Genomic DNA, 13912 nt, shown 5'->3' with positions numbered 1-13912 from the left:
TGCATCACCATACTGATACACACTGGGTACAGATTAAAACCTTATGTTAACACTTCCTCTCTTCACAGCATCCTGTCTGTCAACCATAATGTTATTTTAATGGATTTGGTTTTATTTGGCTTCCTTGCTTTTTTTGTAAAGTCAAAGTAATTTAATCTTTCTATTATAAAATGTATGCTCCATAAGGAACTGGACATTTCAGGGTTTTGATTGTTGTATACTCTTACAATAATAATAAAGTAATAATAATAATAATAATAATAATAAAACAGTTTACCTTGAAAGCAGTAGGCATCAAACTTTGTGTCTGGCAAAGGAAAGCCTGTTTGGTTCTCATAGCGATATAGGGTTCTCACCCCAAGTAAACCTCCTCCACATTGAGGTCTAGCCACAGATGCAGGATAGCGAACACTGCCATCAGCCAGCCAGCCAAAGTCACACTGGTCATAGCCTATCCTCCAGGCAGCATACAGCTCTGCAACTGTAGCAAGGACTGCGTTTCTTTTTTCACATTCCTCTTTAGCTTCTTCAAAGGTTAGCTTGTCAGGCACAGTTACATGGAACACAGTACCTAATGGGATACAAACAAGAATGAATCTCACTGAACATTTCTCTCTAGATGCTCCAATTATGACGGCCTCTCCATAATGAAGGTTTAGGCTTAGTCTTGCTTATCAACTCAATTTTCCTTTCCCCCCAGTCCAATATAAATACCCAAAACAAGTGTCCTCCATTTTTCCATATCCAGGCTGTGACCATAAAAGCAAGTCTGCCCTAATTTATGTGTAACTTACCCATCCAACACAAAGCACAAACATTGACTATATGCATGAGGGAATGGCTGGAGACAGAATCCCAACCTCAACATGCAAACAGAAGTTATGGGAGCCATACAGCCCATATGTGATTTCTACTTGAATCTGTGGGCTGTAGGCAGAGCTGTGAAACCACTGCACTCATTAAAACTGGCTTGATAATGTGTACTTTCTCAAGAAAAGCAAATCAGTTCCATTATATTTGCAGACTTTTCCTTGGCCTTTCCCATGGATCTCACTTGAGGTACAAAGAAAGTAAGTTAACTTTATTGGCTGCTGTAAATTAGTTTCCAGTGGTATATTTCTAAAAGCTGACTCCTGACAATCCCACATGAAAAAAAAAAGATGAAAATAGGCACTGGATCAATTTATATTTACCCCCAAATTTATGATTTACCTGAGAGGGAGAAACTAGACCTGAAGACCCTTTGTGTAGTTTGGCTTCAAGTGAACAATACTCTCCAAACAATGTCTTTTCCTTTATAATTACTGATGGGGTTTGACCCAGAATAATTAACATGCTTTTGATGTATATGATCAATATATGATCTATTTTCTTTCCTTTTTATCACCCCCCGGCCCCTTTTTGGTTTTGAGTTTTAGGTATGTCTAGAACTCTACAGAGACTATTTCTACACTGCTTTCCTGGTGCTCTTTGGCTAGGGACAGCAGTTACACACAACCTGGTTTAAGTGATCAGAAACTGGTATAAGCCGGTAACAGAACAGAAGCTCAGTGTGTATAAGCCAGTTTCAAAATGGCTGAACTTGTTTTAAGATAAACCTGGATGAATGTAGTATCAGAATTAACTGATTTAGGTCAAACTGGCTTATGAAACTTCTGTCCCAGACCCTTTCCTGTTTCAAGTCAAATCACAGTCCCCCAACGTCCCAGCATGCTTTGCAGCCCTGGGCTGTACTGTGCTGTCTACTCCAGAGTGCAGGGTTGGCCCCGCCCCTCTGCTCCCTTGCTGGAGAAGTGAGGGCTGGCTGACAAGGGGGTGGGGGTGGGGAACCCTGCAGGGGACCACAGCTGGGTCTGTCTGGGGGCTAGCCCCTGCCACACTTTTCTGCATTGGAGTGGAGTGGGTGGGGGTGGGAGGTACAGGGTGGGCAACAGCCTGAGAGCAACTGCCTCCCCAGGCAAACCCTGGCTGAGGTCCAAAAGGGGCTTTAATCCCTCCTTCCTCAGCTCAGTGTGCTATCCACACCCCCTGCTCTCTGCTGGAGCAGGACATGGGCAGACAACAGTCTGAGAGGGACTGCTTTAGCTGGTGTGATCAGAGAAAGCAGAGAACTACATTTACATTATAAAACAGCAGGAGACCAGCAGGCTCTACCCCTCCCACCACTGGCAGAGACTGAGGCTGGCAAGCTGATAAGGGGAGACAGAGGGGGTGTAATCCTCTCAGCTCCCCCAGGCCATGAGGGAGAGGGAAGAGGCTGGGGAACCGGGGCTGGAGGGATTGGTCCCCTGCCACCTGTGAGCACTGGGACCTCCAACACCTAAGACCACCTGTTGATTCCCCAAGAAGCATACCTGGTGGTAAGGAGACGCTCTTCTGTAAGACTTATGCAAGGCTTTCTTTTGTCTTTTTGGTTTATTACACTCCATTTTAAGTTAGACTAAGCTATGTGACAGCTCAGTGCATTTTACTGAACTGTATCTTAGCTTAGGCAAAGATTTTTGGTTGTTCTTTGTTGTGTGCTTGAGGTTGCAAATTGCTGTGTACAACACATGCTTGCTTCAGAGAAAGGACTATTCTTACTCAATGCTGCTACCTTTTTCCCCACCCACCCCTTCCTCAGCCTGGCAGGGCTGCCCTCCCCACCCCTTGAGCAGGGATTGCCGGGGCAGAAGCCTGGCAAGCACTGCCCCTCCACCTCCACCCAGGCAGACTCAGGATGGGGTCCCATGTGGGCCAGGGAGTGGATTTAAATCCCCATACTCCAGTGTGTTAGCTCCAGGCTGGGGCCTAGCCACATCCCCACTGCTCCAGCAGTGAGTGGGGAAAAGCCTTGGAGCTTCAGTCCCTTCCCTTTGGCAGTGGCCAGCAGGCTGGGAGGTATTCTGTAGCACCCACCCCTCGCTTCTGGCCTGAGCCACTGCAGAAATGTGGGTGCATTTCCCGAATCAAAAATGAATGTCTGTTCAGTTGCTTTTCAGTTTAATCTCTGCATCTTAACTAACCTGCAAAGACTGAATTGATTCAGCCTTGGGCTTTTTGATTGTCTATACTTAGCCCTTAGGACTAAATTCTTGCCTCACTTCACACACACCAAAACTAGCAAAGAGCCTGAATAAGAGTGATCCTAGCAGCAGTTCACAAATTCAACAGAAGAAGACATTTTGAAAATGGCAGCAGAGGGCGTCCTCAATACTGTTTCACTTACTCATTACAAAGTCTGATGCATTGCTCTGGATAAGCCGGTGAGCAGGCCCCAACAAGAGCAGCTACTCAGGGAGCACTGGGAAAACCATATAAACGTGTTCTAAGAGAGCCACTCTTTCACCCATCAAGATAATTACAACATGATTCAAGTCTCAAAATTCACAGAGTGGGAACAGTGCCGTATTTGACAGCTTCCTATTTTTTGGATCTGCAGTATACTGCAGCTAATGAGACTTAAAATATTCAATTTAGGAGGGTAGTGTAAATTCAAGCTTATTATGAAATGTTGATATTTTTCTCATCTATTTTGGATCAGAATACAAGGTTAGTATTGCTGGGGAGAGGTGTGCAACCACACTGGACATGTGATTTATCTCAGCTATGCATTTGTCTCAAGACAACTTAGCAAAAGGCAGACGGAGAGACTGCATCACCCAGAGTGGTTTCTTTCAAATCAATATTACACTTGTTTTAGGACTGAAAGGAATGTAAGTGTGAAAGGAGGCAGTGTGCCAATTTTTTTTCTCCTAGGTAGAAACATTGTGATTTGTTATTACAGCTGTAATATCAATTTCATAGCATGAGTTTCCTCATACGAATTGCAAGGAATTTCTAACTTAGGGGTAAATTAATGTAGCCATTAAAGGTTAAATTATGTCTGTTAGGCACCATTCAGGGCAAGGGAAAGCACAGAATTATATTGCCCAGGAGGCAAAATGCTATTCTGAGAGCACAGAAGAAGTATGCTTGCTACTACATAACTTTCATGGGGTCAGCCTGCTCCTGTCTGCATGCTAGTTCCCATATGTAAAGCACTGCAGAGTCAAGTATAGAGGCATGACACTGTCTCCACATTTTCTCCACAGGAGCAACATACAGCACTGGAACAGTAAACAAAGGTCCTCCCTAAAGCACCAGCTCTAATTTTCTTCCTTTGCTTTGAAGGCCAAAAATTATGGACCCACATAACAGCCTAGGAGAACTCAGCCCTAAGTAGATAAGAAATGGAAGCGTATCAAAAAAAGATTATTAAAAAGGAAAATAATATGCTCTTTATTACCAGAGAACATTAAGTTATACTGTACAAGTGAAGTAAAACAGTCTTCCAAATAATGTATTTTGAATGATTTGCTAATGGCGTAAGAGCCACAGATGTGACATATCCGAAAGCAAATAAAACTAATCACCCTCATGTCATCTGCCTAAGAGAAATTTAGTACATGGATGGAAAGAAAAAAGTCTATGTACACAGATGGATTCTTAGGGGGTGCCGAACAAAGTTGCTCTATTGATTTCATTGACTTACACCAACTAAGGGTCTTAGTACATGTTGCACTTTGAGCTGCTAAAATGTTGATCAGTGTTGGGGACAGATGAGTTTGGAGCAATCACACCGTAAGGCTAAAAACCTTCTCTGATTGTCCCCACACCTGCACAGCTGTGACTTGCCACCAGAGGGCTAACAAGCAGCTTCCTGACTAGGATCTACAGCTATGAGTTGCTGCTACAGGGCTGGTGAGCCACCCTGCTCTTGAGGGAGAAGAGATGGGTTGGGGGAACAAGATCATGAAAGAGGTGTAATGGGGGTGGGTAACAAAATCTGAGGTGGAAAAGAAATGGGATGGGGGAAGGGTAGAGAAGAGTCAACATCTGAAGGATAAAATTAAAAAAAAAAATGTAAAAAGAAATAAAGAGGAACTCAATTAAAAAACTCATATTTTACTAAATTGGGATTTGGGATTGGGGTGGAAGGGTTCTAGTCATGCTTCCCAGAGCAGCTGGGAAGTAAAAGCAGCGAGGGAAGGCACTTTTGGAAGAGCTACTTCCCCTGTCCTGGGAAGGAAGCCCTAATTCATGGGGACCCAATTGGGCTCTTTTGTTCCCCACAACCAGACCCCACTCCTACATCCACCCGTGCCCCGCAACCCGGCTAGCTGTGCTCTGCAGGCTGTTTTCATGGGGTTGCAGCCCTGAGGGTGGGAAGGTTACACCCCTGGGGGAAGAGTGGGAGTTGGCTTGGTGCCACAACTGCCCCTGGACAGTAGAGTTCAGGGGGTGTAAAGTTTGTCCACAGAGAACAGAAGGGTGAGGGAGGGGATTCTGCATCTTGGGGTGCTGGAGGGCTGCAACGTGGTTGGTTGATCTGTGGGGAGTGGCCACACATTAATGGAACATGAGCTGGGTAACACGGATCAGAGAGAAACCTGCCCTGGAGTGGTGTAAATTTAAGATGCCTGAAGTGTGCTTAAAACTAGTTTCAGGTGTTAATGTGTGGACAACCCAGGGATTAATAGCTCCAGGAGCTGCCTAAAGAATAGATGTGTAACAAGGCACAAGAAGCTGGTCCATGCTGAGTGTGCAACAGTTGTTCCAACCAGACCAAAATGACACTTAAGGAAATTTTAAATGAATATTTATGTGTATTTATTCAGCCAGCCTAATGTATCGACTTTGGTGTAAAAGGCACAGCATGTCCCACAGAATTTGTGCCCATATTTTCATATCCACACATTAGATTCTACATATAAGTCTGAGTACTTGTGTCTTTTGCTGCTGGCTTTACCCTGAAATTGGTGGGATGGACATTTTTATGGTTGTAAATTGTGTTCATGCAAGAGAGACCCACCCTGTTCAATATTCACCTTTCACTATTCCATAAGGAAATTTTTATGAGTGCAAAACTTGAAACCTGCCTGCTTTTGCCAAATTGATAATGCTGCACATTTGTACAGTGGATATAATGACTTTTAATCTACTGAATTGGTCTAACAGACCTGGGGCCTAGTTGGACAATTATCCAAAGTCTGCTGCTTTCACACAGATACCATCTGTGTCTGAAGTTCAGTTTATGAGCAAAACTTCATAAATGTTAAAACAAAAAATACATTTAAAGAAAAATGTAGACTAATTAAAGTAGGTCCAGCCATAAAAAAAATAGTGAAGCTTTATGTCCATTTCCACTTATTAGACTTATTAAAAGTTTTGGAAAGGTGAAGGCACAAAGAATGCAAAAGTTGCCAAAGCAATCAGCAAAATACTTTTATTGTTATCCCATAGTGGTTAACGATGTTAAAACATAGCAGTTTGTATTTGTACCAGCAGGGATGAGATGCTAAGAATCCAAAGCTGCTCATTTTAAACCAGTCCAACAGCACACTTAAAGCTGAATTCCAATTACCAGACACTGACACTAAAAAGTTAGTCTGCTGTGAGCCTGTCCAATTTAAAAAGAAATAAAGGCTGTTGTAGTGTTAATTTCCCCTGCATTTGAAAGCAGAGTACAAAACCATCATGCCGAAGAAAAAAAACTGTGACTGATGATTCTTGTTATATATACCTAAAAATATCTAGCAGTTGCTTGGCAATTTTCCTAAACTACAGTAAAAAAAAAAATTACATCTGTCCACTGAAAGAGAGGAGGGAAAAGGTTTCCAACAGACTTATTGATATGAATTATACTAGCAACAAAGCATATGCCGGATTGCTGTGATAGTTCCTTGAGGCGTCCTTTAGTACTCTTATAGGAAATGTGAGCCACGTACTGCCACCTTGCAACACTGTAGCCATGTGCTACAGGGGACACTTTACTAAACAGTCATCATGCTGGTATGGGAAGCGTTGAGGGCACAAATGAAGCATTTCACATTCTCTTTGTTCAGTAAGTGCAGGCAGCCTCCCTATGTACTGTAGGGAAGGGATGTACTATCCTGTACTCCCTGCTCACAGGCTCTGGACACTATGAGGTAGCTAAAGAGAGGGCCATCCTCATTCATTGTACCTCTGGTTGCTTCTTTCACAGTAGCATAACTTATTCAAGGAGCCATATTGTTCCCCTCTTATGTCTACACGCTACTCCATTAACTTAGGGACTGATGATAGGTGTTTTAAGAGGAACGGGCATTCGTGTTTAAAAGAAGAACTTCTAACTCTTCAAGGAATTTCCTGTGGAAATGACAAAGATTCACTAGGGAAAATCAGGTTCTGCACCCTATTTCCCAAGTCTCTACATCAAAATTGACCTGAGGCCATCAACTAGATTTGGGAAAGGAACTTCATTTAGGTTCCAATCCTACCTTTCACAACACTGATATACCTAGTAGAGAAGAGAATTTGGCCCTTACAAACAGATTTCCTCTAAGAAACTTAAAAGTTGCCGGTGAAGCTAATAACATATAATTAAACTAGTAATGCCTTCTCTAAAAATAACTCCTGAGCACTAATGATGGTATTAAGTTTCATACTTAAAAGAGGGATTAACCCTATCCTAGATCTTGAGCTACTTAATTATACTGTTTGAAAGTGGCAAGGTTTCCCAATCAAAACATCAGGAGTATACTTCTTCACACATTCAGGGAATAAACAGAAAACTCATCTGGCAGGCAAAGGAATGACGTAGCTTCCAAAACCAAAGCAAGGGAGTATTGATTTTTCTTTCAGTTAAAAGCAATCTGTAATGTTTTCTTAGCTGGATTCCACACTGAGAAATAACTCAGCAAAACTGCCTGGGCAAGCTCCAGGATCTAGAGGATAAGTGGAGAAAAAACTAGCCCTGGTCATGCCCTGTAATAGCAGGGGTGAAATGGAAACCATGACAATGTTTAGATTACAGACAATAATGCAATGTGTATTATCTTTGGCCCCCTTTCCAAATCAAGCAGCAGATTGAGAGCCTGCCCTCTGCAGCCAGAGGACTCAAAGATCCCCAGGATTTTCCTGCTCTCTGTGTTTGCATTACTTATTTTAAAAAAGGCATGTGACTAAAGTTTCTTTTTTATTTCTGTCAAATTCAACAAGCTAGACAGGGAAGGCAAGGTTTTTATTGAAGACAAAGGTTGACTCGCTACCACCCTCCTGCCAAAAAGCTTTGGATCTAGAGGCTTATCAGGTGGTTTTGTTACAAACTTCGTTTTGCTGAAGCTTAATTTACTCATTCACTCCCACCAGAAGTAGTCTTGGGAGTCAGGAGTCTTTCTTCATGCATTTGTTTCATGAACTTTCATATACTTTAAAAGAAAGAATGGAAATATGGGTGGGCCAGAACCGTGGCCAGAGGCTTCTTACACAACATGGATTCACTAGCCTGGATGGGGGACTTGTATGAGCAACTGTGTGTCAGCAATCAGCAAGACTTTAGGACCCAAGAACTCTATTCTCATACCCCATCTAGAATAGTGGATAACCTCACATTATATTTTTAAAGTATATTTCTAGTACTTTTCCTTGAATCCCAAGGGTGACAAAATTCTTTATTCTTCCCTTCTCTGGGGTTCAGTGACTGAGCTGAGAAACAACAGGCCCTGGGTTGTTGACACTCAATGCCCCATTAGCCAGATGCATAAGTTAACAGAAAACAGGCTTGTCCAACATATGGCCCATGGGCCACCATGCGGCCCTCTAACCTGTTTTCTGAGGCCCGAGGTGCTGCAACAGGAAATGAAAGTAAACGGTGTATTTTCGTTTCAGGGGTGTGATTTGATACCGCTTCCTGTGAGGTCTTTGAATATGGCTCACCAGCCCACTGGGTGATAAAAAGTTCATGATTCAGCCCCACATTCAAAAAAGTTGGACACCCCTGACATAAAGCTTTCTTCTAGCAATGTCCTCTAGGACATTGCAGTGTTGAAGTTCTAGAAATCATAGACCAAGACCAAGAAATCATAGACCAAGAAAAAAAGAACGTTTTACTCCTGGAAAGTATAGGGATAAATTAGCAAAAATTATATTAAATGAGTAATGAACCACAGCAATAAATAGTAAATAATCACAAAATAGCAACCAGGCCTTTCTCAATGGGCCTTCAACATATGGTGGAGATGGAGTTTCATGAGAAAACCAAGTGTCCCTTAGCATGCACTAACTACTACCCATGATCTTCCTCTGGATCCTAGGACATGGGGGAGGCTACAGGACTCAGCTCACAAGCATAATGGAACTGTGGGACTCACATTTCTACATGATGGAGCTTGCTTGCTCAATCCTTTTGGCTGAGAAACAAAATGGCATCCCCCCTTGCTAGGAAGCAACTCCTGGTCTACTTTCCCTCTAGCCACTACAACCTATTGCTCCGGCACCCAGCTCCTTCCATAAATCCTATCTTTACTTGGGCTCCACTCAAATATTGGCCAGTTCCAGTCAGGTTCAGGTTCTGTGCAGTTTGCATTTGATCACCTAGACTTATCAATCAGCCTCTTGCCTGGTAACCCCTCCTTCCCCCAGAACCTGGGGGTCTTCATTTATATGGACAAACTCCAAGAGGCACTGTCTTCCTGGGACTACAGTCCATCCCCCCACTTCTCAGTCTCCTGCTCTTGGCCCCTATCTTAGTGTGTTTCTCAACATTAGGTCAGCAACCTCAGTTGCAGTTCCAGTCTCTGCCCCCGTGTGTCTCTCCGAAAGTGCTTTTGGGAGCTGTCTCTCTGAAACCCCAAAGAGGCAAAGAGGCTGCATTTGCAAAAAAAGCAGCCTTGAAGTCATAATCAGTGTGGCCTAGGAGGGTTTGAGTGCCCAATTTCCCTTTGTGTGGTTTTCCCATAATAGGTGGGGAAAGAAGTGCATCGCTGGAAAAGGTTCTTTCTAGTCCTTCAATCCCCAGCCCGAAAGAACTTTCCTAAACAACTCCCTGTTTGCATGTGTTACACACACAGCTTCTAACTGGCATTTTTGTTTTGTCTTTCCACCACATCCCCCAGCTCTTCATCTAATAAATGAGCTTAGGTATATAAAGCAGGATCCTGTTCTGGCTTCCAGCAATACTAATCACTTTTGATTCATGAATATTTGAGGCAGAATCATATACTGCTGATGGGGCTCTTGTTTCAAGAAGAAGTAAAGGGGTTAAATTGGCCCTAAAGTTATACCCATATCTTTAAAGCTTGATTAATAGCTCATTTATGGAACATTAAACTGCAAGCACTGATTTTTATATATAAAGGTATTCAAAAGTTAGCACTAATGAGTTGCAATGAAATATGAAAAGTTTAAATTAGTCTACTATAAGCCACTATGCCCACACTTGGTTTAATGAAATAATGCTTTTTTTCTTGTCTCTTTTTCATCATTAAAGTGCAGAAATTTTAAACTCCCATAATAATATTCCCATGTTTTTTAACAAAACTCAAAATACTTTACTCATAATTGTGCACGGCCTTTAATCGCTATGGCTTTCCTAAGAGCAAGGAAATGGTAAGATTTAGCCTAGATAGCTGGTTTTAATTTAACGTAATTGTTTGTGTTTCATGGAGAAATCTATGCCTCAGCCTGACTGTGATTTTTGGAAAGCCAGAAACAAAGAAAGAAGAAAGCCAAAATGCTGCTTGGTCATACATATCTTCATCTGGAACTAACCAAATTAGTACTGTAAATTCAATACATATTTAAGCTAAAGTGCACTGCAGATATTCCCACCATTATTTTATGACCATCTGGGTTAGTGCTGTTAGTGCCAGTATATAAATGATTGCACAATAATTTCCTTAATGGGCATCTTCATTATGGGCCAGATTCTGATATCCTTATGTCTGTCAAGTTGTGCCTTACTCTATGAGTAGTTTCATTGTCGTCAATAATGCTATTATTCGGTTAAGGTACTATTTAGTAATAGTAAGGCTGACAGATCTGGCCCTTAATCAGCTCTTCGGGGTAATATCTGCCTCTGCAGGTATGAACAATATAATAACTGAGATGGAGAATATATAAGACCAATCTACCAAGGTGCCAAATACCATCAATTCCCTTTGTCTTTAATAGGAGTTTTGGATGTTCACTAGCTCACAAAAGCAGCTCATTCTCTTGCAGAACTAAGCTCTAAATGATGCACAGTCTTAAACACCATGTGGCTCCAAGTCCTAAAAGTTATGGCCTACTTCCATGGGATTCGTATGTTATTATGAAGCAAAGCAAAACAATGAATGTAGTTTTAGGCAGTGTTTACTTTTCTTATAAATTACACTTGTGTCTGTAGTTTATCTAACTATCTCCAAGGGCAAATGGCTCCATTCATTAATTTCTTTTTGTGCTATGCAATTTCAAACAAACCTTATATTCAAAATCAATGTTTGTCCTTTTAGCAACCATTTTTACTACATGTAGAGCATGATTATGGCTCCTATGTTCTTACCTAGGCAGAAAGACTTGCCATATTGCTCAAGTTCTCATGAAATGTCCTCTAACATTGAAACACTTGTACCAAGTTGCAGCCGGATCCCCTACTGTATTTTACAAGCCATGCATATGGTTTCCTCTACCCATACTCAGGGAATAAGTAAATGTAATAGTCTCTTGCATATCAGAATATATAACTGATGCCACACAGCCTTATCCACATATCAGAGTATATTTTCTCAGATATTTTCTTTTACCCCAAATATTTCTATTTCATTGAAAACTTTAGTCCAAAAAGACTATAGGCATGAAAATAAAAAATAAGGAAGTCTGACTAGATCATCATTATGATCCTCCTCTGGCCTTAATATCTATCCAGGTTATAATGAAAAAAACACAAATGCGAAGTGCAGAAGCAGTTTCCTATCATGCATTAGGTATGCTCATTGAGTATATCCCAGCAGGAAAGTCCCAGGTCAAAGTAATAATTCCTCTTGACCCCTACCACGTGTCTCAAGTGAACCAACAGCATCTCATATTTGACATTATCTAATGCTGCCAAAAAAGGATGAGAAAGGAGGTCTGTTCCCTATGCGCAGACAGGAGAAAAACATCCATCATTGTCACTTAAGCAGTTCCAGTTCCATGACCTGACCTGAATCCTCCTTTGCTTAGCTTCAGTTAGATGAATTTTGGTTGACCCTTGGCTACCTTTCTATGAGTTTGCTTAGAAATGGGAGGTTTGACATTGGTTAGAATCTGGCTAGTACCACTATGCAGGGTCCTTTAATGCATGTTTGAGAGAGGAAGTGAAGATTCCTTCTCTGAATCAGATGCTAACTATTTGAATCAGGACTGGGACCAGTTACTCTTCATTTTCTTGGACAAGCTAAGATACGCACAGGTTGAATTCACAAGTCTTGGGTCAAGATTACCCTTGAGTGTCCAGAATTCTTGGTCAGTGAATGCACTAAAGTCTAGGAATGCAAGTGGGCAGTTTGTCTGTGGGTGTAGTAGAGCAAAAGCAGAGTAAAATTAATGTTGAGCCCTTACAAAAGCAGTCCTCTTGATACTAAAGGCTCTTAATCTAGCATCTTGCAAGGTTTTTCAATAGATATGTGCTTTTATTTAACTACACCTCCAGTAATGCTTGTACTTCATCTCTCAGCTATACACATACACTTAACTCACAAAATCACAGTACCCATTTCTTAAAGCAATGAGTAACATAGTATATCCCTGTCTTGTATCATAAGGAAGTGAAAATTATCTTATTAACAGAGTAAAAATAAAAAGCTGGGGGAATTAATTTCAATATTTCCTTAGCCCTAATCCAGACACAACTGAAGTTAACAGAACATTTTCTATTAACTTCATTAAGTACGTCAGTCAGTTTATTTTCAAAACAGGAAAAAGAAGTATAATTCATATAAAAAGCAAAACAATCTAAAAATTCTAAGCATTCTAAAAGTGCAAAGATACTTTCCAAAACAACCCCATAGTAAAGTCTACTGTTACTAACTATAGCAGCTCAAAACCTGCGTAGCCATTTGCAAACTTTACCACCTCCACACTCTCCTTTAATTAAGGCCTCTTCTACCACAAACTATAGGCTCATTTTATCCAGAATTTTTTTATATGCAAAATAGTCTAGATGTATTTTATACAGAAGTTTTTGCTTCACTGTCTTGTCTGTCTTATTACTTCTCCAATTATTTTACAGTTCATCATGCAATATAAATATAGGCCGATCTTACCTTCTAAACGTTCCACATAGCAATATACATCATAAGTTTCATTGGGAAGACGGACTCCATATGTCCTGACTCCTGCCATTCCCATTTTATCTCCAAAGCAGCCAATTCTGGGTTGCCTAATTGGGTATCTGAAATACAGTATGTTAGTTTTTATTGTTACAGTAACGTAGCATTTCCAGTACGAACAAGTCAAATTTATCACTTTTGGGGAACATGGTCAAGAGGCAAGTTGAACATCTCACCTAACTGTTTGGTCAGACACCCAGCCAGCATCACATTGCTCAAATCCATCCTCATATGCAGCTTTCAATTGTTCAGGAGTTGCTATGACAGCACCATTGTCCAGACAAGCCTCCTGAGCTTGCTTAAAACTCAGAGTATATCTACTACTTGCTGCACGATAGTGAAATACAACACCTGCAAAGACAAAAATTCATGTTACTAACACAAGTTATGCTACATTTGCTATATTCATTTTATAGAAAATCAGTAATACAATAGTAATGAAAACAGACAAAGGGGACTCTTTCCTGGTATAATAATAGAATGTTGGGACAAGACATCTCGTAGTACATAAGGTCATGTCTCCCTCTAGTGCTGTTGCTATCAAAGACTGCATAACACTCTTATACTAATCAAAACCGGAGAAATTATTTTAGCCCCGGGGTAGAAAAGGCATCAGGTTTTACCAATGGCTATGGCATCTGCCTCTGTGTATCATTAGTTACAAATAAACTAGTATAATATCTATATTTTATTTTGCATACTACAAAATATTACAGGCTACACAGGTTTTGTTGTGGGGGGTTGGGACTTGGGGATTTCTGGCTCTGCTATTGGACAGAATC

The 13912-nt window shown here is 41.2% G+C and overlaps 1 protein-coding gene across 1 annotated transcript in view; it reads right to left on the bottom strand.

The window, feature by feature from the left end:
• The window catches only part of VCAN (versican), a 153414-nt gene that overhangs the window by 97423 nt on the left and 42079 nt on the right, over positions 1-13912 (bottom strand). The window contains exons 4-6 of the mRNA XM_090038210.1: positions 13307-13481; positions 13065-13192; positions 278-571 (exon numbers count right to left, since the gene is read on the bottom strand). Of these exons, the coding sequence (XP_089894336.1) occupies positions 278-571; positions 13065-13192; positions 13307-13481 (597 nt within the window). The remainder of the gene's footprint in view (positions 1-277; positions 572-13064; positions 13193-13306; positions 13482-13912) is intronic.

Source organism: Crocodylus siamensis, chromosome 3 (genome assembly GCF_052110815.1).
Source record: "Crocodylus siamensis isolate JL-2025a chromosome 3, ASM5211081v1, whole genome shotgun sequence".
Lineage (NCBI taxonomy): Eukaryota > Metazoa > Chordata > Crocodylia > Crocodylidae > Crocodylus > Crocodylus siamensis.
The sequence above is the reverse complement of the archived record's forward strand: the minus strand, read 5'-3'. Positions and strand labels throughout refer to the sequence as shown.